The sequence below is a fragment of the Hirundo rustica genome, chromosome 2, assembly GCF_015227805.2.
Source record: "Hirundo rustica isolate bHirRus1 chromosome 2, bHirRus1.pri.v3, whole genome shotgun sequence".
Classification (NCBI taxonomy): domain Eukaryota; kingdom Metazoa; phylum Chordata; class Aves; order Passeriformes; family Hirundinidae; genus Hirundo; species Hirundo rustica.
This window is the reverse complement of record NC_053451.1, coordinates 68,637,715-68,661,550: the sequence shown is the minus strand read 5'-3', so window position 1 is coordinate 68,661,550 and position 23,836 is coordinate 68,637,715. Positions and strand designations below refer to the sequence as shown.

The 23,836-nt window shown below is 39.2% G+C and overlaps 1 protein-coding gene across 3 annotated transcripts in view; it reads left to right on the top strand.

Annotated features, from left to right (window-relative positions):
* The window catches only part of MYCBP2 (MYC binding protein 2), a 171,357-nt gene extending 155,670 nt beyond the window's left edge, over positions 1-15,687 (top strand). For all 3 annotated transcript variants that reach the window (XM_040055506.2, XM_040055504.2, XM_058419388.1), the window contains 13 exons: positions 1,025-1,308; positions 1,459-1,555; positions 3,394-3,513; positions 5,075-5,176; positions 6,816-6,944; positions 9,428-9,560; positions 9,765-9,868; positions 10,958-11,146; positions 11,644-11,751; positions 12,780-12,989; positions 13,609-13,716; positions 13,920-14,085; positions 14,872-15,687. In XM_040055506.2, coding sequence (XP_039911440.1) covers positions 1,025-1,308; positions 1,459-1,555; positions 3,394-3,513; positions 5,075-5,176; positions 6,816-6,944; positions 9,428-9,560; positions 9,765-9,868; positions 10,958-11,146; positions 11,644-11,751; positions 12,780-12,989; positions 13,609-13,716; positions 13,920-14,085; positions 14,872-14,987 — 1,866 coding nt within the window. In that variant the 3' untranslated portion in view covers positions 14,988-15,687. The remainder of the gene's footprint in view (positions 1-1,024; positions 1,309-1,458; positions 1,556-3,393; positions 3,514-5,074; positions 5,177-6,815; positions 6,945-9,427; positions 9,561-9,764; positions 9,869-10,957; positions 11,147-11,643; positions 11,752-12,779; positions 12,990-13,608; positions 13,717-13,919; positions 14,086-14,871) is intronic.
* Positions 15,688-23,836: the final 8,149 nt, after the last annotated feature.

The following is a 23,836-nucleotide window of genomic DNA, read 5'->3' as shown; positions in this document are numbered from 1 at the left end:
GTCTGACTTTATATATAGTTATATGCACGTGATATATAAACACACATATTTATGTTTAATAATGTTAATAATATATAAACATGTAAAATATTTGCATTAGTACAGTTAATGCACTGTTTTGTTGCTAGGTACTGTGCCTTCTTCGGGTGGATTTTAAGTTTCTGATGCAGAAGTTTTTATATCTCATACTCTTTATTCTTCCTTTTACAATTTTTGAACTGTTAAAATACCACATCTCAACTTGTCTGGAGGCAGATACTTAGTAATTTGATTAATTGCAGATATACAATAGTTTTTCAAGAGAACATTGAGGGCTTGCAAAGTTACATATAAAATGTTAATTGCTTAAGCTTTCATTAGCTTTCATGCTGATTTAGACCAAACTTTGCAAGTTTGTCCAAATGTGCATATTTGCAAGTCCAAATATGTGCAATTTCCACCCCAGCTTCGCCAGTTGGTAAGGTCATGTCATTTCAAGACAACTTTTGTTGGGTCCAGAGCTATTGGTACAGCGAAAAAATTCGATTAGACTGTCAAAAGGAAACACAAAGGAGTCAGAAAAGAGTATTATAATTCTCAATACCTCAGGCCAGTACTTCATTTCCAGAAGTCTGAAGTGTCCGTAACAGTTCTACCACCACAGTTTCTGACATCTCAGTAATGCATGTGAAGTGGGTGACATGTCTGTACCATGCAAGCAAATCAGAGTTGTACAAGCTTCTGTATCACTGTGACCGTAAGTCCAGTACCAAACATAATTTTGTTACTAAGTGGAGACTAAGTATTGTTTGAGTGAGATCAGTTCAAGACTCTTTGGCCTTGTCTTACTGCTTAAATTAATAAACTCTTCACCGTAAGACAGAAATACTGCAGAATTTCTTACAGGAGTAATTGGGTACAGCAATTAGATTGAGTCCTTCAAACTAAAATAATTTGTGAGGAAAGACTTTATTTGATTTTGCCTGAAAACTCCAGCTGTCTTGGTAAGAATTGTGGTGGTCTGATTTTTTTTTTTTTCTTCCAGGTGACATCATTACTGAGGCGTGTTTTGCCTGAGGTGACCCCCAGTCGCCTGGCCAGTATTATAGGCGTGAAATCTCTTCCACCAGCAGATATAAGTGATATAATTCATTCAACAGAAAAAGGAGATTGGAACAAACTAGGTATCTTGGACATGTTTTTGGGATGCATTGCCAAAGCTCTCACTGTACAGCTGAAAGCCAAAGGAACTACTATCACCGGTACAGCTGGCACTACTGCAGGCAAAGGAGTTACTACAGTCACGCTTCCAATGATCTTCAATTCCAGGTTTGTTTAAAAATATGTAACAAACTACAACCTACTGTATGATGAGTATGTACACTGTTTCTTTATGCTGGATTTTGACAAATACTGGCAATATAATGACAGTACTAATTATTTGAGTTTATGTCATCTCTTACCATCTATCCTTTGCAGCTATATTCGGCGAGGTGAAAGTCATTGGTGGATGAAGGGGTCAACACCTACACAGATTTCAGAGATCATCATTAAACTCATTAAAGACATGGCAGCAGTGAGTTTCTATCCTTTAAATGTGGATGATATTCCAATATTTCTCATAATGAAAAGTACATTTTTTTACTATTGTACGTTTTTGTTACTATTGTAACAGTTAGTATCAGATTAAGCTATTAAATGTGAACTGGTATCAAGAAAATAAACCCTTACAGTTTTCTGGATAGAGTCTAGGGTTAAAAGCAGTAGCAACTGAGTTCTGATTCTGCTAAATAAATATTCCAGTTTCGAAATAAGCTTTTTAATAAGTTGCTTATACTAGAAATTTAAGAGGTAAATAGTAATTGTGGGTCATTTTCTAACATTATGAACTTTAAAGTTTAATTTTTAAATCTTGAGCACTCAGAACTTCAGTTGAAAATGAAATTTATCTGTGAAATAAAATAATAGCATCATGTATGTATGTAGACCTACTATATGGATTTTCTGGTTGAGATTGACTTCTTTCAGTCACTGAAATCTACACTTACAGTTAGATTTTACTTTATTTTTCTGGGCTTAAATTTTCCATAGCTCCACTTCAGACATTTTTTTTGGCAGAAAAAATTATGAAAAGTGAATCAGCTATTTCCCAGAAACAATTCTGGCAAAAGAAAAAAGGTTTTACATAGGTTTTTGGGAAAGGAATTTAGGTGGGAGGTTTTTTGTTTTTCTCAATTCTGCACCTGTTTCAGTGAGATGCTCTAAATGACCCAGATTTTCCTCTGAATACTCTTTGAAAAGGTTTTTAGGCTCTTCAGGATGGGAGTCCTATATTCTAAACCATTCACTGTGCTTAGATTAAAGGAGGTTCCTTCTCAAAGTTGCTGAAACTGGATAGGAGTTCTCTGCAATTGCTGCTATTGATTCTGACTACCAAATTTTAGAATCTCACAATTGATGAGCATTACAATTAAAGTCTGTCTGTGTTGGAAAATCTATTTTTGAGGCTTTCTAGAGCTGCTAATTATCAGCTGTGTGGCATCAGTCTAGTTAGTCTCTTCATAAGGGTTCCAAATGTAATTCATTTAACTTTTTCACCATTTGCAATGTGTAGGTACCTGGGTCTGAGTTAGTCACTACAGCTTCCTTTGTAGAGTCCACTGAATCTCAATTATGTGTCACCTTTGCATGATGTTTAGAACTTCAGATTAGGTTAAGAATTGAGGGATGCAGCAGCCTCTGAACCAGAAACTTGAGGGTATGAGTCAGTGCCATAGGCTCAGAATGTTAGAGATTGGAAAGTATGCTGTGGTTCTGATGTTTGCTGTGTACTCTTTATTTCTTTCTATACAGGAGCTGTGCAGTCTGTTTAGGAGGCTGAGCTAGGCATGTGAAGCTAATTTTTCTAGGAGCCCACTGTGATCAGCGTACTGGTCACAGTCTCTTACCCATGCTCCAGCTCGGCATCTTTCTTTCTCCAGAAGGGGTGGGGGACACTTCAGGAAAAGGACTTTCCACTCTTCAAATCATATGCCCTCTACCTATTCCAAGTTAATTATTTCAGTAGTTGCTCAGAGACAACCTCAATCAGTCACCTCTGTATTTGAGGGCTAATTTTTACCAGATCTGCCTGATTTTAAAATCAAGGCCAGGTTGGATGGGACTTTGAGGTACCTGGTCTAGTGGAAGGTATCCCTACCCATGGCAAGAGTGTCAGAGCTACAGGATCTTGAAGATCTTTTCCAATACAAATAATTCCGTGAAAACACCTAACTTATCAAAGTCATCCCCAATTTCTTCTTTTTCTCTTCTAACTTGAGATACAAACCTAATGTTTTGTAGCTGTTCTAATTACAATTTTAGTTGCTCTTAATATTCATAAAACTGTAATAAATTGAGTTTCTTCTTTAACAGGGTCATCTGTCAGAAGCTTGGTCACGTGTGACGAAGAATGCTATTGCTGAAACCATCATAGCCCTGACTAAAATGGAAGAGGAGTACAGATCACCTGTGAGATGCATTGCAACAACCAGAGTAAGAACTTCACCAAACTTAGCATCAGTTCATTGTAAATGTGCAGTAGGAGCCCATTCAAGAACCTTTTTATATGTTGAAATACACAAGTCAAAATTGAATTAGAATTAAATGTGCATCTTGGGAATCTAAGAAATAATGAAGAATAAGTATGCATTTGGGAGTTTATTCTTTAAATAATTCTGCTTGAAGTTTGTCACGCTCTCCTTACGCTAAATCTGAGATAATTTGTATGGAAAGTTGCACAGTATGTATCAGCTGTCTTCTTTCAGCTCTCCAAGCAATTATTATAAGTGGTCTGATTCCTAGGTAATCAGCTGACACATCTCAAGGCTATTATGAAAACACTCTAACAGATGTTCTCTAGGACAATTAGGCTAAGCTTCACGTGTTTGTCTCAAAAAATATTTGCTGATCTCTTTATTATTACTGACATGGATGTAACCTGGTGGTTTTCTTTTCTTAGTCTTTACTTTGTGAATCTTTTATAGAAACTAAAGACTACTTTAACCTGAACAGATTGCTTGAAATACCATGAAAAGCATATTTGTAAGTTACAACATTCCTATTGTCATAGGGAGTACGAATTTTAGCTTCTCAAGCTTAATAATTACATGTTAAAAAAACCACAAAAATTGCAGTGGTTTCAAGCATTTGACACTCATGTTGCTTTTCATCTTAAAAGGCTGTTCTTTTCATCATTTTTGTTACTCATATAGTCTCTGCTTTCTGGAGGTCACAGTCTTGGACTACCACTGGCTTCTGCTGTCATCATATTAGTTTAATCAGGTCTTAGAGGAGCCCTGAATGTCAGCCCAGCTGCTCCTGTGATTGGATGTAGTTCTGTCATGGATATGTGGGTATCTGAGAGAGTCCAGTAGTTTCTCAACAAAAGCAATTCTGTTCAAATCAAATGTTTGATTAAAGATTGTTCCAAAAAGCAGCTGTCAGGTGCCTTTCAGTTTTGTTTGCACTGACAAATTATCTTCATGTAGCTCATCTGTTCAGGATTTCACTGTAGTCAGTGGAGAAGAAGAAAGTCTTCCTTTGACTAGTTAGCTCAGTTACCTTTTTTAGGTAATGCCAATTGCTCTGTGCACTGATGGGGGAACAGAGAAACCAGTCTCACTGAGCTGAAGTTTTTGGGTGGTTGTTTTTGAGGCTGATTTTACTGCTAGTAGTCTTGTGTCCTTGAATTTCTTCTTTCCGAAAGCCTGCAATATTTGGGAGCAATGTGCAACTCTGTATTTGTCATATTTCTTCATAATGTGCTTTGGTTGATCTTTCTCCACTTTTTCTTTCCTGTGTGCTGACTACTGCATTTATAATCAATAAGTGAGCTACCTGAAAGAAAAAAGGTAGTTCCCAAAATTCAAGTAAGTTTTATTATGTTCCTGACTTCTTTTGGAAAATAAACTTGCATTGTATGAGCAGGCTTCAGCTAACAATAATAGAGTTTGCAGGTAACAGTGACATTCTTATCTGAAAAATTTTATCTCTTCAGTATTTGGTTTGATTTTAAGATGTCTAAGACGTTTAATTCTACCTTGCCTTTCAATAGCTGTGGCTGGCCTTAGCATCCCTCTGTGTACTTGATCAGGATCATGTTGATAGACTATCCTCTGGAAGATGGATGGGGAAGGACGGGCAACAGAAACAGATGGTGAGACTGAAAATCATACAGTTTTGTGGGATTTTTTTTATTTATTCACTCATCAAAGAATTTAGAATGATGATAGAGGATGATAAACTTGTCCTTTCTCCCTTTTCTTCCATCCCAGTGGAAATTGTATATACGTGTTTGAAGCATTTGTATTCTAGATAAGCACTGCTCAGAAAACAGAAATTCCAACTTAAACGAGTAATGTTGCAATTCTACCAGTATTCAGGATGAAACAAGGCCTTCCTAACACCTGTGGGAAGAGCTTTTTAGTAGATTGACTCAGTTTGTACAGCACCCTCTATCAGAACTTTTTCCTTCTGTCATGAAATAAAATCAATTCTTTTGTGTTACTCAATAACTACCTTTCTTTAATTTAGCTTTCTCTTCCTCATCTCACTAGAGAATGATTATCCCAGGGAGAAACTCCTTCTACCTGAGTTTAGTAAAACTACTGTTGACTCAGAGGATTTATAAGTGTGATCTGGATATGATTCTTTCCATACTTTTCAGTATGACAAAAAGCTTGTGATTTTTTTAGTAACATTTTAGAAAGAGCACAGTAATGAAGCTGGTCTCTATATATCTTGGTTAGGTGGATCCCTGTAGGAAGCAAGGGAAGGGTGTGCAATGACAATCAAGCTTAGTTAGAGCAAAGAAGCATCCAAAGCAGTTTAGTGTAGGTACAAACTGAATACAGGAGGCATAGAGCTGCTGCAGCAGCAAGGAATACAACTCTGATGAGAAGGAAGCAAACACCTCAGGTTTCTGAGGCGACTGATAAAGTCAAGGGTCTTGCAGATGTCAGAGGAGCAGCCAAGACGTTGTCAAGCAGGTATTGAAGTTGCTGATTCCAGCCTGAAATTCCCCAATCCTGTCTCACACCAGGATATTCAAATGCTGAGGTGAATTGTGTGTGTCCCTACCAGAACTGCTTTGAGATAGTTCTGCTCTAAGTCGCATGAGAGTATCATGGAGACCATGTGTTCTGGTATTACAGTGGAAGCTTGTTCTCAGACATGTGCATAGTCAAAATCAGTTGTTGAAGTCTGCTTGTGGGGATATTTTGAATTGTATAACAGAACTCTGCTGAATTTAAAAAAAAATTACCAGTAGAGCAACTTAATTTTATGATGGATTTTGAAGTTTGTTACTTCAGCCGTACTGTCTCTGAGGTATGGATGACCTGCAGCTTTGTTTAGATGTTTGAAAAGAGTAAACATACCGTATCAAAGTAATGAAGGGTAAATATCATGCCTGTTGACTGACCTGAGTACTCATATCTCTGAACTTTACTGTTAACATGCCCATAACCTGTTGTTACCACATAAACCTCTGCTCAGACTAGTTGAAAGCCATGTCTCAACTGTATTGTTGAAAACCACATTTTTGGTGCATCACAAAAAATATGAGATGAAGAGTATCAGAAAAACTGATGTCATAAATTGAGGGGGTTTTGTGTCAAGGAATAATTGTTTAAATACTGATTATTTTAAGGATACCATTAATAGTCCCAACAAGCTTTTTATTCACTTCTATAAATTGGAGGGGAGGTGTGGAGTGTGTGACTGAGGGAGAATAAAAACATGCTGGAAGGAAGTGAAGGACTTAATAGAGGAATTATATTTTTCTTTTCTCTCAGCCAATGTGTGACAACCATGATGATGGTGAAACTGCTGCAATCATTTTATGTAATGTCTGTGGGAATTTGTGCACAGACTGTGACCGCTTCCTTCATCTTCATCGGCGAACAAAAACCCACCAGAGACAGGTAGAGTATGCATGGTTGCAGTGTTGTATGCCCTACATCATTGTATGCATCTCCCCAGATAAAATGTAACCAAAAGGTAGAAGCAGATACTGAATCTGAAAAGGGTGTTATTTATTTTGGAGACGGGATAGATGTCTTTCCATATAATTCTCTTTAGTTGTTTTTGGTTGCATTCTCTTGTCCTTTCTCTTCTACAAAGATTAGAAAATCTTGCAGCAGTTCCTAATTCTAGTTCTTATGCTATATCAGCTTTTTCTGTCTTGTTTGACATTACTTAGGAATGTTTTTTTAGGAGAATTTAGAAGCTGCATAGACTTTCTGAAGTGTATGTTGGTTCTGTATTACTATTAAATTTTATCTCCTTTACTACTTCTGTCATAGGAGTCAGTGCTTGTCAACCCCTTTATTTCTTATGTATGTGTATTCCTTTTTAATATCCAGGAAGATGATTTGACAGCAGATATTCCTACTGGTTCCCTTATGAGTCTTCCCTTATTTTTCAGTATTCCTCTAGTTTTCACTGTGTTTTCGCAGATAAATTATGTTGCCCTATCGATAAGCTTGACTATCTCCTGACTTCTTTTGGGTTTGTTTTTAGGATTGAAATTTTGACCAGATACGAGTTTTTATAACTTGCTAGTTAGTATTCTGTGATATTCTTTTCAACTTGAAATTTGAGACTACATTTTCTTTGAATTTTTTCTTTTTGTCATTGAAATTAATGCTGAAGATGCCTTTACCTCTGGAATCATTGAAGATTTCCTCTTTCCTGCCACTATTTCCTGCCACTATTTCTCATTTGTGGTTTTTTGTGAACCTTTATTTTCCCCTTTCCTTCTGACTACTTATATTTGCACAAAGATTAAAATAATAAATGTCATTAATAAAGTTACTTCAGTGGAAGTCCTCTTCTCCCTCTTCTACAATGCATCTATATTAACTTTTTTGTTATGTTCAGGAATGGGCTTTTAAAGGAGATGATCATATCTCTTTAAAGTAGAATGTTTTCTATTATTTAGCAGCCTTGGAGTGCATGAACTGGTTTGTCAGGTGAAACTAAAAGCAAATCAAAAGAGAGATGCAGAGACACGCTGCTAATGGTCATTCAGTCAGTGCAGGGGATCAGCAAGCTGGTCTAGAGCACGTGTGATGTAAACATCAGACCTTTGGTACTGAGTTTCACTCTCCAGTAAAACACTCCTCTCTGGTGCCACAGCATTTGCAGTGTAGTCTCAGCCTGGCATTTCCATCTGTGTCTATTAACCTTCTATTTCTTAGCCAGAGCCTTTGCAATCCCCTTTGACATTTTCCTGTTTTGTCATCCTAGGAAGATCATTTTATGTCTACTCTTCTGTCATTACACAGCACAGTCTAGTCTCATTCATTTTTCTGATTTCTCCTATATAGCCTGTTCAGATTACTGTTGATAAAAAGTAAGTTCTTGTCTCATAGAAAACCTCACATTTTTCCTTTTCTCTGTCCAAAATAGCAACTTAACCAGATTTTTGTATTTACTTATAAAAGCATGTTTAAACTTCTGCTCTTTATTCACCACTTTTACCTTTACATCTCACATGTTAAGCCCCTCAAATTCAATTTTAATTCTGTCATGTTCCCTCTGCCCTGTTTTCTGTTTGCTTCCTGTTCTTTGTCCAACTTCGGTCATACATACCTCTTTAATGTACTTCCTCTCCCCTCCAGGAACAACAGCCTGTAAGTTACTCAGATGTGCTTATGTGAATACTTTGTGAAGCAGTCAGGGGTTTTCTTTCTGATTCTAGTAAGAATTAAAGTGAGTTGTATACTTCCATATCTGGGAAAGTTCTAACTTTTATTGCATTGCAGGTGAAACAAATGCAAACAGAACTGCCTTCAAAGCTTGGGAAAGGAGCAAAAGAAGAGACTGCATGAAATTCCCTAAGGATCTTATGCAGTTTTTTTGTTTGTTTTTTTATTTTGCAAAAACTTTATATTTTCCTCATTGTAGCCAGAAATATCCACTGTATATTTATATGAAAGTCAAAAATATTAACATTACATACTTCTATAATTGTTATTCTATAGTACATGTTATTAAGACCATAATTCTCCATGTTGCTTTGATAAACTACTAGCATGGTTATGTGAAGATATTTCTGATGTTATCTTGTGCTTTTAGTATTCTGTGGCCTACTGGATGTGTTGGATAGGAATTATGAAGTCCAAGCTCTGTATTTATTAAATCAGAAAAAAATGTGCGGCTCTGTTCTTAGCATTGCTGCAGTATTGTTTCTCTGCCATGTTAGATCAAGAGTTAATTTTATTCATTTTTACATATATCTGCAATATAACGTATAAAAGTAAAACAGCTTGGAGTAGACAATCTCCACAGAATCTATAAACTGCCTGGTGTAAATCCAAAGAGAGAGTGACAAAAATAACAGACGCGTCCACGCTCTAACTAAACATGCTATTTAATAGTATCTGTTTGGTTAACTTGACAGGTGTTCAAAGAAGAAGAAGAAGCCATCAAAGTTGATCTCCATGAGGGCTGTGGTAGGACCAAACTTTTCTGGCTGATGGCATTAGCAGATTCTAAAACTATGAAGGCTATGGTGGAGTTTAGAGAACAGACAGGTAAAATAACTGCTACTCTCTCCTGATTATTGTGATTTTCTCCTGCTTTAGGGCAATGCTTTTAAATGTTTGTTAATAACAGTAGTTTCGCTGCATTGGATTTCTGGTGGTTTTCCGTGACTGCTGCTTTGATGTCTAAGAGAGTATCAGTCCCTTGTGTTTCATTAGAACATTTTTGGCCTTGTTCTCTCTTGCCGGCCGTAGGCAAACCGACCACCAGCAGTTCTGAAGCATGTCGGTTCTGTGGATGTAGGAGTGGAACAGAATTATCAGCAGTGGGAAGTGTTTGTTCTGATACAGACTGCCAGGTGTGTATTTGCAAGTATCAATCATCATTAATTACATAAATAGAAGAGATCATAGGATGAAATGGGCTTCTTACTTTGAATAAACCTTGTTTATCCGGGTGGTCCATTTTAAATCAGATCTCTTGTACAAAAAAGTTCTAATATTGAATGTTACCATTCAAATACTTCTGAGTTTGTAAATGCTTATGTTAATTACAGACTACAAACACTGATAGACAACTAAAATACTGGGTGGTTCATTATTGTCTTCAAAAATATCTCAAGTTTTCACAACAGCTTTGCAATTATAAAGTAAAATACACACTGTCAGCATAAAGTCAAATGTACCGGAAGGCTCGATAAAATGAGTTGCCCAACAGCCCAATGTATTATGAGTGTAGAACTTTTTAGACTTGGCCAGGTTTGTCATCTGCATCCACATGCCCTGAGTGTTTCTGTGCCCTGCAGTGGGTGCAGTTGGCAGAAGGACAAGTCATAACCAGTTTCTTATCTCACCTTACTTATTTCTGAAGCAAATTGGTCATCCTTTTTTCCCTCTCAGCCTATGAAGTCATAATGTTACTTAAATTCAGTTCAATTTGTTCTTAGCTTCTGGGTAACTTATAGAAGTTTTCTATTTATTAGGGATGGGAATTAGAGGTGGTTAAAAATCCATTTCCATGTAAAACTGCTTTCTGCTGATTAGCTTATAATGTATTCTTAAGAGTGGGTTACTTGAAACTTCTCCAAAATCTGCAGGTATCTTAAAGTCTGTTACTACAGGGTCAGCAATGTTTATGCAGGAAGCACTCGATATATAAAAAGCACACAGAGGATCAAAGAACAGTTCTCTTTCTACCGAAAGTTTAGAATTATGGTGTCATTAAGTTATTTGCATTCAGAGCAATGCAGGTAAACAAAGGAAACATTGTTATTTCAAGTACACAACATTCAGCTTTTCCCAAGTACCTGAGGCAGCAGCAGACTATAAATCATGATCCTTTCATCTCAGTTTATTGCACAGACTAATAGCCCTTCAAAAATCAACACTGTCAGAACACTCTGTGAAGGGGGAAAAGATGATTAACTCTTTACTTTAAATTTGTTTAGGAGTATGCTAAGATTGCTTGCAGCAAAACACACCCCTGCGGTCACCCCTGTGGAGGCGTTAAGAACGAAGAGCACTGTTTGCCGTGCCTGCACGGCTGTGATAAAAATGCTACAACTCTGAAGCAAGATGCTGATGACATGTGCATGATCTGCTTTACTGAAGCACTTTCAGCAGCACCAGCTATCCAGGTTTTTTGCTTGTTGATTTGTTTTCCCCTTTTAAGAGATTGCTATTATGATTGTAATGTGTAGTATGAAGGAAGTGAAAATATAGTCTTTCAAATTATGCTCTTCAAAATTTGAAAGCAGACATGATAACAATAGTTAAGCTACTTAAAAAGCTTTTTTTTTTGTCTGGTATTCTATTTCAAGAAAGCAGATTGGGTCAATTTAGTTTGCTGTCTACTGTATTAAAATACATGGTATTTTATGAAGAGGAAAACAACTGAGGTAACTAGTGGATATAATTCACGAGTATTTCATATATCCGTAGGTAGTCTTGGAATGGTTATTATTTTAATGCCCATTTTATGTTCTTTCTCATTGTTAAGAAGAAAATAGGGGTCTTGTAGGATTTTAAATAAATTAATATTGGAATTGATATGTGTTGCCACTTAAAAGCAAATAACTACTACTTTAGTGGTTAATGTAACTTCAATATTCACTTACACTTATTCTTTCTAAAGCTGGACTGCAGCCATGTTTTCCATTTGCAATGCTGTCAGCGAGTACTAGAAAACAGATGGCTTGGGCCCAGGATAACTTTCGGGTTTATGTCCTGCCCAATTTGCAAGGTAAATGAACTGTGTGCCTGCTTAAGTCAAGCAACTTACTTGATATTTTGCTTTTCCTTTTGTTTTGTTTCGTTAATACTGTATTGCTTATTACAGTATAAATGAGTTATATGACTTGTTTCCTTAATTCCACGTGTTGCTACAGAAAGACTAGCATTGATGCGTTTCTTTACCTTCTCCTACTCTTCCCTGAGGTGTCCTCTTAAAAAGAAAGCATAGTCCAGACATGGTCTTAATATTGTTTTATTCTTAGCACAGTCAGCTTGCAAATTCCCAGTATTTGGTGATGGTGGGGAGGGTAAGAAGTAATCTTAAAGCATACTATCTTGAAGGAGAAATTCTCCATTTTACTAACCACTTTTAAAGTTGCTTTGTTTTCAGTGTGAGGGCAGAGCTGAAGAACACATGTACTTAGTTCAGCATAGTTACTAACAATTCCTCTTGAACTCTATAAAATTCAAATTGCTGTAAGCAAAAGCATATGATAGCTGCTGGAAAGAAGAGCACCTTACCCCACCCTAGGAATCTGAAATTCAGGAATGGTCAGCCATTCTGCTTGCTATGGTTCTCCCATCATGTTGTGTTGTGGTAATTCATGGCAGTAGCTCATGGTCACTTACTGATAAAGAGCTGCCGTAGAGGACTGTCAGTCATTATGTTTGAGCATTAGCTGAGCAGTAAGCCAAAAAGGACCAAAAATACAGAAGATACACAATCAGAATATTCCTGTGCTGTGGTGAATATTTCATATACTCTTCACCACCTCCCTGTCTGTTAGTCTGTTGGAAGGGTTTATGTTCCTCTATCACACCAGGCCATAGAAAATGCATTCATGGATACTATTTTTGCAGCAAATAGAGTGCATTCTATATCAGCCATTTTTTGAAATGTCCATTGCCTGGGCCTGTATGTTTTTATGACATCTATCATGCTATTTGTGCCTGACCGTAACACAAATTATCATAGCTGTTGGGATGAAGATGCAAGATACTTTAATCAGTGGTTTTTTGTTTTTTTTTAAATTTCAGAACAAAATCAATCACACAGTATTAAAGGATTTGCTTGATCCAATCAAAGAACTCTATGAAGATGTAAGGAGAAAAGCACTAATGAGATTGGAGTATGAAGGGTTGCACAAGAGTGAGGCCATCACAACACCAGGTGTTAGATTTTATAATGACCCAGCTGGCTATGCTATGAACAGATATGCTTATTATGTTTGCTACAAGTGCAAAAAGGTATGGTGTTATTTATTAAACATGTGTTACCATTTCAAAAGTAGTTTCTTAAAACGGAGCATATGTTTAATATATTCTGTATGGAGCAAAAAAGTAGGAAAAGATGTTGTTTATAGAATCATAATTTAAAAAATCAAGTGTTGGGCTAATGAGATGTACACAGTATCTTAGCTAGTGAAGCTCAAGTGTGTATACAGAGCAAAATGAAATACTTTGTATTTCAAAAGCACCTTGAGTCAGCGGCCACTTACAAGAAGGTGCAGTACCTACTTCCTCCAGTACCTATTCACCTCAAGCTGCTACTTAATCTGACATAGGGTTCATAGAGCATCCAAATGCTGTTCCAAAAGCCTTACAGTCGCTTGCATAGAGCAGGGTGCGTTGCAGTTTTTGGTCTTGTTCATCCTGAGACTGAGGGACATTGAGTGCCTCAAAACCACGTACCTACAGGCAGAGTCTGTACAGATGTCTACAGAGAGACATCAGAATGGTGGAGGCCACTGAAATGGCAGTCATTCATCATATTCCCCTTACACATGGAATTGATTAAACTGAAAAGAATAGTTAAAGGAATAATTGTCTCTGGTTTAACATCCAATCATTTCTATATGCAATTTAGGCATATTTTGGTGGTGAAGCTCGTTGTGATGCTGAGGCCGGACAAGGAGATGATTATGATCCAAGAGAGCTTATTTGTGGTGCATGCTCTGATGTTTCAAGGGCTCAGGTGAGTAAATAACTTCTGATCGTGTTTTTAGTTCATTCTGAAACTGACTACCTGAGCTATACAATAATCCATAGTCATTTGTAATCACATGTATTGTACAATATTGTATACTATTTATATAGTCTACAGAATGTAGAAGTGAGTTGCTGGGATTGTTAGAATGTGGCTACTTCATTGACTGGTGTTCGCTTTCCTCTGTTCAGATGTGTCCCAAACACGGTACGGATTTCTTAGAATACAAATGCCGCTACTGCTGTTCAGTTGCTGTTTTTTTCTGTTTTGGGACAACGCATTTTTGCAATGCTTGCCATGATGATTTCCAAAGAATGACAAGCATCCCTAAAGAAGAGCTCCCACACTGTCCTGCAGGTAGGAGTTTGACAAAGCAAGTTTACCACACTGAATTCTGAAATAAGTAACAAGTTCTAATTGATACTAGCTTTTCCTGGTAATTTGTTTGTTTGTTTGTTTGTTTTCTGGCAGTGTCATTGCACTGATCATTTGAACATTAGCAACTTTGATAGAGAAAGACATTTCAATTTCCCTATAGCAGGTCAGACTCCAGATGTAGAATGATGTGTAAAACTGTATACTGATAAAATTAACACATTATTAAGTGATATATCTGTACTTAGGTAGCCATTATGTGCAAACTGTTACCCCAGTGCCTTAGTTACTAAGTTCATTTGCTCTGTATTGATCTGACATTAGTAAATGATTGGGGGTAAAAAGTGTGATCTTTTTGTTAAGATATTTACATAAAATAAGTAAACAAATAAATTACGATTCCTGCTATAACCTTAGAATTATTGTTTACTGTAGAATGTAACTCTCATTCATTATTACCACTTTTTCTCTTAGCTTGTGCAAATTTCTTTCAAGGTATTAATGAGATAAAACTTCTTAGGTGACTTGCGTCACTTAAGTGTCTTGCCTTTTTTAATTTGCATTTGATTGGTTTCAGTTACATGGCAGTTTGATCTCTTTTTTTTTTTTTTTTTTTTTCCTTCAAATGCCAATTCAATATTTGAACAAGATGTATTACCTTCATTTAGTTTGGGGTTTTTTTGAGGAAATGTAATATATATTTATTTACATTGTCTGCAATCATTAATTTGTTTTCTTTTTTTCCCCTCATCCTTAAATTCACTGTAGGTCCCAAAGGTAAACAACTTGAAGGAACAGAATGTCCACTTCATGTTGTCCATCCACCCACTGGTGAAGAATTTGCTCTGGGTTGTGGGGTTTGCAGAAATGCTCACACTTTTTAGAATAGCTTTTTTTTTTCAACCAGAGCAAAACAGGTGCCCTCATCCCTCAAGTGTCCTGACAACAAAGTCCAGCTGGGGATGAGGATGGGACCATTCCATAACCCAGGTAAAAGGAACAACTTACAGTGCAAGAAGGATGCCAAATACCATGTACATAATTCTTGCTGTGAGATATTGACATTTTTTGAAACGAGACATCAAAATTTGTGAGGTGTTTGCATGTGGCCATTACAATCATCGGCTAGGAAACATTGGACATTTACAAATAAACAATTGTTATTAAAGGGTCTGTGTGTCTGTGGACTATGAATGATGCTGGCTTTCAGGAGAAAGAAAAAAATATTGATTATTGTATACTGACTTTTTGTAATCTTGTACAATTGTAACGCATCACAAGTGGGGATGGGAAAGAGGAATATTCTGGTTTATTTCCTAGACTGTTATTAAAAAAAAAAAAAAGTGTTAGGAAGGCATAAATGTAACAAGTATCACACTGTATATAAAGTTATCAATGTTTGTCCTGTATAAGAAATATTAAATTACAACAGCAGTTTCATTTAAACTTCTGGGTTATGTTTGAGCCTGAAATTTTAATGAAGTGCAATACTGAGTGTGCCTCATATCTTGCAGCTGTAAACATAATGGAATGTACATGTCAATAAAGCCACTGTACATTTTTATACAGTGAAAGTCTAACAAATGTGTAAGCCTCCATTTTTAGAAACACTTTTAAAACAGGGAAGGGGAAAAAGAGAAGGGTCCTTTTATTATTTCAGCAGACTCTTGAACAAAAGTAAGAAAGTTTTTTGGGTAAACTGGTGGTTATGGAAGTACTTAAGATATGAAAAGCACTGCTCCATTTCTCAACAGAAAAGTTGGGTAAGTGTGCTAGCATTCATATGAAGAATTGTATTTCCATTTTAATTACCAACAGTGTTTTAAAACACAAAAGAAGACTGCATTTTAAATTATTTTTGATCAGTTTTATTTTACTAAAGACTCCTAATCACTCCCACTTTTGGGACAAACAGCTTTTTGAATTTCAAAATGTTCATTTTATGAGAGTCCTAAGTCCTCTGCACCTGCATATAATGAAGGCAAAATATAACTTTAAGTCATATCTTCTTTCTGTTGATTTTTCTCTGTAGATTTTTTTTCCTTAGATGTATTCAACTCCCTTCCTAGAATTTCTGTCTTGAAGCTGATGAAAAGTGCGTTACTGCCTTTTACATTTAAAATATTGGTAGATGGCATCGACACCAGACAATCTTGATCAGAATGGAACCATGGGATCCATCTTGCCTAACTTCAGACATCTGTAATTGCAGAATCACAGAAAGGTTGGTGTTGGAAGAGACTTTAGGAGATCATATTGTCCAACCCCCCTGCTGAAACAGATTCACTTAGAGCAGCATATGTATCTGCACTTTGAAATGGTTCTGAGTAGTTCACACACCTGTGAAGTACAGTTGATCTTAGTCACTGTAGCTCTGCAGAAGGATAAGGACAGGCTGGATCCGTGGGCCGAGGCCAGTCGTGTGAGGTTCAACCAGGCCAAGTGCTGGATCCTGCACTTGGGTCACAACAACCCCATGCAATGCCACAGGCCGGGGGAAGGGCTGAAAAGCTGCCCAGCAGCAAAGAACTTGGGGTGCTGGTCAACAGCTGCTGAACATGAGCCAGCAGTGCCCAGGTGGCCAAGAAAGCCAATGGCCTCTGGCCTGTGTCAAAAATAGTGTGGCCAGCAAAACCAGGGAAGCCATTGTCCCTGTACTGCGTGTCTGACCTATTGCCATTTTTAGAAAATTGGAGTGCAGCACCATCCTTACAAATTAATTCTATTTTTAAACTTTTCAGCCTTCTCTTTTATTTTAGATTAATATGAGAATTTAGGAATTTGAGACTGTGGTGTGGAAAGTACATGACACTGTTCATGTTTATTTAAAATAGAGAGAGTGAAGGACAAGCAGTACTGCAGGAATGTCTCTCTCACACACAACTGACCACTCCAGGGAGGCAGCACGGCCACGTGTGAACATCAGGCTCTTGCACAGAGCTCAGCTCCTCACGTAATGGTTGAACCTTGGACGCTGCTCCCACACTGTCTCAGACATTCACGTCACCACATCCCCCCCATGCCGATCTCTGCCAGTGATTATAGCAGATGCCAGCACAGGCCACTAATCAGATCAGTCCACAATAAGATTGCTGTATGCCTTTCCAGCAGTCTCACATGTTTTTCTGTCAGCTGTTGATCCACAGCCCACGCAATGGAAATAGTCAGTTCTTGTTTGTCCCACCCTGTTTGCCACAATCCACCACACTCTGCTAATTTATACCAAACTCAGCTCCTGGCCAAGGTAAGGCCTCAGTGCTTTTGCTTGGATCATTACTTTAAAAATAACTTAAACTTTTATGGGTGTATCCACCCACTGAACACAATGTGAACATTTAAAGTTAATAAGATACAGCTAATTACCATGTCACCATCAGGGTGATAAGCTTGGTCCTTACAAAACAGGTTTTGCTAATTCCTTTGTACTTAGGCTCATGTTTAACCTAGACAGAGGCTTAGCTAGGGAGCGTCAGGCCCACCCAGTCATTCAGGATAGAACTCAAACTTTGCAGGGCTTTTCCACAGCCCTCTCTCGTTAAGCCACGCCACACATTGCAGGTACCGGAGTGCAGTGGTTGTAGGGCAGATGCCGTGTCCCTCAGCCCAAGGTGCACTGGAAGGGCTGCGCTGTCACAGCCCCCACTTCACTGACGGGGTCTGGTAGTGAGCTGATGCTGCCAAGCATTCCAGGATCTGTCTCCTCACCAGATATTCCTACTGAGATGCAGCCAAATTCAGAACAACACACTGATTACACAGCAGCCAGATGCAACAGGGACTGTGAGTCATTGATAATCACCCAAAGATGTCCCCTGGTCCAGGGAGTTTTCTCAGGTACTATCCAGCTCTGCAGTCTCTTGGGATTCAGGAGGTGCTCTCTTCTCTTGCCTCAATGTTTCATGTAGGCTGTGGGTTGCTCGTTGAAATACAATCCATTTGGATGTACCAAGTTTCTTTCTGTGTACCTAAAAGCAAATTTGGACACTGAAACCTTGGATGGGTACTTGAGGAAGTTCTTTGGGTCATCCACTGAGCAGCACACACAGTGCCCTTTGCTGTTGTCACCCATGGCACTGCTTGTATACTCCCACTCATGTCTGTAGCCCAGGTGATTCAAGTATCCTTAGCCCACGTTAGGTCTCGGCTAATGTAGTATTTCCACCTCCCTGTCTGTTCATTCAGTAATATTATTTTCCTGAATGTAACACTGTATACATCCTCCCCTGCATGGTTTAATTTTTCTGCTCACTCAGCTGCCCTGGAGAACATTCCCACTCCACCCAGCCTCGTTCCTAGGCCTCACCTCTGCCACATACTCCGCCAGAACAGCCCTTAGAGGAAGGAAGGATGGCATTAAGTATGCTGGCACACAAAGGGAATGCATGCACCACTGTGGCCATGTGGGCAGTAGTGTCACATCACTTTAAGCTAGAGATTTCAGGTGCGTTGGTGTGAATGGGATATGATCTACTAGCAGTAACTCACCATCCTAATGCCAATTCCTAACTAGGATACTTGAAACTTGGCTGGGGGACGTGAACAACAGCTTTTTAAAAGCATTTGCCTGAGGGCACTTTGTATCAGTGGACTCTGTAACAGAGCTGTAATTGCAATGGGATGATCCAAGCTACAGGGTAAACACAACTCCCCGCAGGTTTTGCTCTAATGGACATCACGTGTGTAAGATGATACGCTGGGTTTGCATCCATCTCTGTCTCCCTTTTCTCCAATACAAACAGAATCTGAGCAACAACATTCCAGTTGTTACTCATAAGATTGTTGTCTCTATTTCTACTTCTTTGGGTTTTTCCATACTCCTAGTGGGTAGTGGAATCTCCTGGGTTCATAAATCTTTATTTCCCTCCTGATGGAGGCTGGGCACAACTGTGTAGCTCCCACCAAGCAAATCCTACGTTTTCGCACACCCCGAATGCCTTACTGCTGACTGAATTTGACATTTCTCATGAATAGGTGCCCACTGGCAGGACTTTGGGTCTGTTCATCCACCACTCTCATACATTCAAGGAACTGAGTTTTGCCTCCAGTGCTAGGATACAAGACTTAGAAACAAGCCATGTTTGAAAACCAGCTTTAGGGTGTCCTTGCAGGACACATTTCACATGGTACTCTCCTTCCATCCTTCGGTACCAAAGCCAATCCTAATACAAATGCCAGCCTCCTCTTAGCAAAAAGTCTGTTTGGGAATTTTTACCACTGTGGCTTGCTATCATATTAACTCCTCATCCACTGGCAGAGTCTGCTGAACCGATCTGCAAGGAGCAAAGCACAGAGAAAATGCCCTTTCCAGCAGCATTGTTGTGTCCATGGATCACACCATGGCAAAGATGAGGTGCTGTCTGTGCTGCTGGGCACAGCTCAGCCCACCCTGCCTGTTTGTATGGCAGCCCTAGCCAAGACCATGCCACGAGACTCCTCTCAGAGCGGCTCCAGCAACAGCAGAGTTTACTGTAGTACCTAACAAAATACAGTGGTACAACAACTTTTACCCATGAAGCAACCATGGAAGCCATTCATCTGGAAATAATTACTAGAGACAGAAACAATATTTAGACAGTGAGGAACCTTTTAAAATAATTACCTCCAGCTTCTACTGAACCATGAGCAACAACATCAGGTAATCAGCCTGTTGCAGGCAACACTCTATCCTGCTGTTGCTCCTCCTAAGTTTTATCTTTTTATTTTTCTGTGGCCATGAGACCTTAAACTGAGGCCCACTGGTTTAAAGACATTTTATTTGCAGGAAAAAAAATAAAAAGTTGAGTTACAAATCCTGTTCTGTAAGATCTTGCTTGTGATGGATAGAATATACTTATTTTATCAGTCCATAACACTGCATTCTAACAGTATCAGAAAGTTCCTCACCACAGAAAATCTTCCTGTACAGACATACTAAGAAAATAAAACCAGGAAGTTTTCCTAATTATACCAATTATTGTAAAACATACACTTCTTTTGGCATTGATAAAGAACAAGTTCATTTTTCTTCCATTTTTTTTTTTTTCCCTTTTTCAGCACAATCTGAAAAACTGCTGAGAATTAAGATAGTCACCGACATTCTAGACCAGGTCTTTCAGCCAGTACTCATCACATGAATATTCTCCATATTTTTCAGAGCTTTTATTTTCATGTAATCAGAGTGGGCTACTCATACACTGCAAGCCTGACATACTTTCATCATAGCTGGGTCTTGTCTGCCATGGTTACTTAACTCTCTTCCAGCTGTTTCTGTGACTTTCCCCACTGCACTCTTATCCTAGCCAAATGCAAGCCAGGCTTATCAGGGTGGAGCACGGCTGCTTGCTTCAGAGCTACTTGAATATGGCCAGAAAATCAGCACAGGAGACATTCAGTGCTAAGAGGTGCAGCATTTACAATCAAGACCTGGCATTTGAAATGCTGCTGTGGCTTCATCAGGCAGGCAGTCTGCCAGCTGAGATGAGGTGTTCTCTATAACCTCAGCCTGAGCTGCTGAGATCCCCTGTTAGATACTGGGATTTTACTGGATATCTCTTGGCTTCTGTGCCTTTGTGTCTGTGGGCTGCTCCTCATGTTCACATGGTGACAATGAGGGCTGCTTCACATCTCTGCTATAGGTGAGTGACTCTCCCACCAGAAAAACTGAAACTTCAGAGAGCTTCTCCTTCTCTTTTGGAAAAATAAAAAGCTACAATGCAGTTTTCTCAATAGTCTCATTTTTGCATAGCAAGGTCCAGCAGAGGCCCTGGCCTTTTTCTGTTACTACTGAAAATGTACACACAAAAAAATAAATACATAATTTAAAATATTCCTCTCTCAGACACCTATCTGCTGGTTGTTAAGTGACTAGTAAGACAGAGAGAACTACTGAATGCAGACACACCTGACAGAGGTGTCCAAGTTACTGACTAAAGCTCCAAAGTGCCCAGCCACCACTGGCAACAACACAGCTCTCTTGCAGCCCAGCCCAGACCTGTGGATGTTCTTTGAACCTTAACTTCTTGGCCCCTTCCTAACTTGCTGCCACCTATCTTGGTGCCAGCCACCTGAGTCCAAGAGCTCTGCAGGGCTTTGCCTGCCAGCTAAACCAGAGCCAGCCCTGGGGGGGTCACCAGGAGCCCACACCACCAGCCTCTGCTGGTTTTCTTTCATTCGGTTCTGATAAACTGCCCGGTTCTTGTGCTTTGCCCACAGGCACTGCAGACATTTCTGTCAGTGCTCTGCACCAGGTCCTGGTTCGGGCCCAAGAACAGCTGCAGCTGCCTTTCTTGCTGATTTTAGCTGCTGTGTCCCCAAACAGTGTGACTGGGAGTTCTTTCTGCACTTGTCCTCCTCTCCTACACGCACGAAGGGTGCCTAAAACTTAGACAAGCGGTTACAATAAAGCAAAGAAGGGCAGAGGCAGTGAGCCAAACTTTGTTTACTCCAAAGATAAGGCAGCAAATTCTAACTGCTCGGCACTGTAAGAAGTCCCTCCCAGTAAGTCAATACAGTGAAACTTGGATAATGCAAGTAAAGGGTTCTAAAGTAATGTTACCTTAAAAATAATTGCAGCTGTTACATCTCCCAAGACTTCTACACAAACTCAGAAAATATTTGTTTTGTTCAAAAGATGTTTGGGTTTTTTTGGTTTTTTTTTTCTGGAGACACCAGAATTTGATCAGAGCATAAATCTTGATGAAAATATATTTTTACTGACTTCACAGGACATGGCTCAGTCATATCACATCATAATGTATGTAATGCTGCCTTAAAACAGTAAGAGAGGTGACCAGGAGAAAGAAAAGCTGCTTACTCAGTATTTGTTGATAAAAAAATAGATCCTTCTCCTCACAGACTGGGCCCAGGTCCAGTTCCAACCTTTGCAGTCAGTCTTTGCAGACTTTGTCTCTCCTATCTTCAGCACTTTGCAAGTTGCATACTTGCAAATATGACTTATCTTTACTAGAAACTGTAATTGGGGGCTGTTATCTTCCTACTATTAGACACCAGCTCTGAACTGGAACACAAGGGTTGAAAAGGGAATTCCTAAGCAGTGAGAATGGAAGACATGGAACATTTCCAGATGAGGACAGCAAAACAGTTATTGCAGGTTTCTTGACAGTATTGGCTTGATTCATAAACACATCTCATTATTTACCAAGGTTTATGTAGCTGTCTCCTATAACTGAGCAAATTATACAGTAACACATTTGTTGTTACAAGGTTGTCTAAGATACTCATTAATCTGCTCAAGATGAGGTGATAACTCACCCCTTATTTACAGATTTTTGTTGCATTTCCTGAAAAGCTGAAGACTGGATGTAGATTCATAAATACACATAAATACAGAACTATAATGGCTGAGCTTTAGTAAACAGCTTAAAACATTCTGAAATGGAGAAAAAGCAATTATTTTCTCACAGAAACTCAAAAATTTATGTTTCTCTCTGAAAAACAATCCTGTTTCTGGACAAGTCTCCCCCCCCCCAAAATAATCTCAAGGAACTAGATTTAAAACAAAACAAAACAAAACAAAAACCACAACAGACTTAAAGTATGCAAGGAAATATATTTCTATAAAATGTTTCCTAAAGATCTAAGGGATGGTGACATTTAAGTGACCACTGAAGAAAGTTTCAAAGCCATTTCAAGACATGGGCGAGCACTGGATCACAAGTACCATTTCCAAGAAACTTAATGACAGGAATTGGGACTACAAACAATTTGAGCAGTAATTTATTTACTATAGCTTTCAATAAATTAATAATTAAGTTTTGTGAATCTCAACAACTGTAAAGAGTTTGGACACATACCTGGCTGAAAAATGAGGTATATTGGAATGCACCACACGCGCAGGGGGCACACGATGACAAGGCATTTGCAGCCATGGGGAACGTCACTCATCACTTTGTCTTCTCTGCCTGGCAAAATTCCAAGCACATCATTCGCAGTGCCTGCCGGCCCCAGGATGCATTGGTGATTTGCTTTCCCTGTTAGATCTGTTCCTAAGGCCAGCCCAACATCAGGCTTTCAAATTACAGAACATAACCGCCTGTACTGGGGATGAGTACTGGGGATGAAGATCCCGCTCCATTGCTGGCAGTATTCAGCATGCCCAGGTGGCCAAGAAGGCCGAAGACACCCTGGTTGTATCCCGGTAGTGTGGCCAGCAGGACCAGGGCAGGGATTGTCCCCTGTTCTCAGCACAGGTGAGGCCCCGAGTGCTGTGTCGCGTTCTGGGCCCCTCACTACAACCCAAGACATTGAGGGGCCGGAGTGTGGCCAGAGAAGGGCGATGGAGCTGGGGAAGTGCTCGGAACACAAGTCCTAGGAGGAGCAGCCGAAGGAGCTGGGGGTGTTTAGCCTGAAGGAAATGGAGGGTCAGAGGGGCAACCTTGTCACTTTCTGTATCTCCTTAAAGGAAGTTGTAGCCAGGTCGGGGTCGGCATCTTCTCCCTGGTAACCAGTGACAGGACAAGATGGCATAGTCATAAACTGCGCCAGGGAAGGTTAAGGTCGGATATTACAAGGAATTTCTTCACAGAAAGGGTGACTGAGCACTGGAATGGGCCGCCCAGGGAGGCGGCAGAGTCACCATCGCTGGAGACATTTAAGGAGAGACCGGACGCGGCACTGAGGAGGCACTGAGGAGGGAGGCACTGAGTGCCACGGTGTAGTTGACATGGGGGTATTCGATCACAGGTTGAACTCGATGATGCCGGAACACTTTTAGCCCCGGTACGTCCCCAGACTC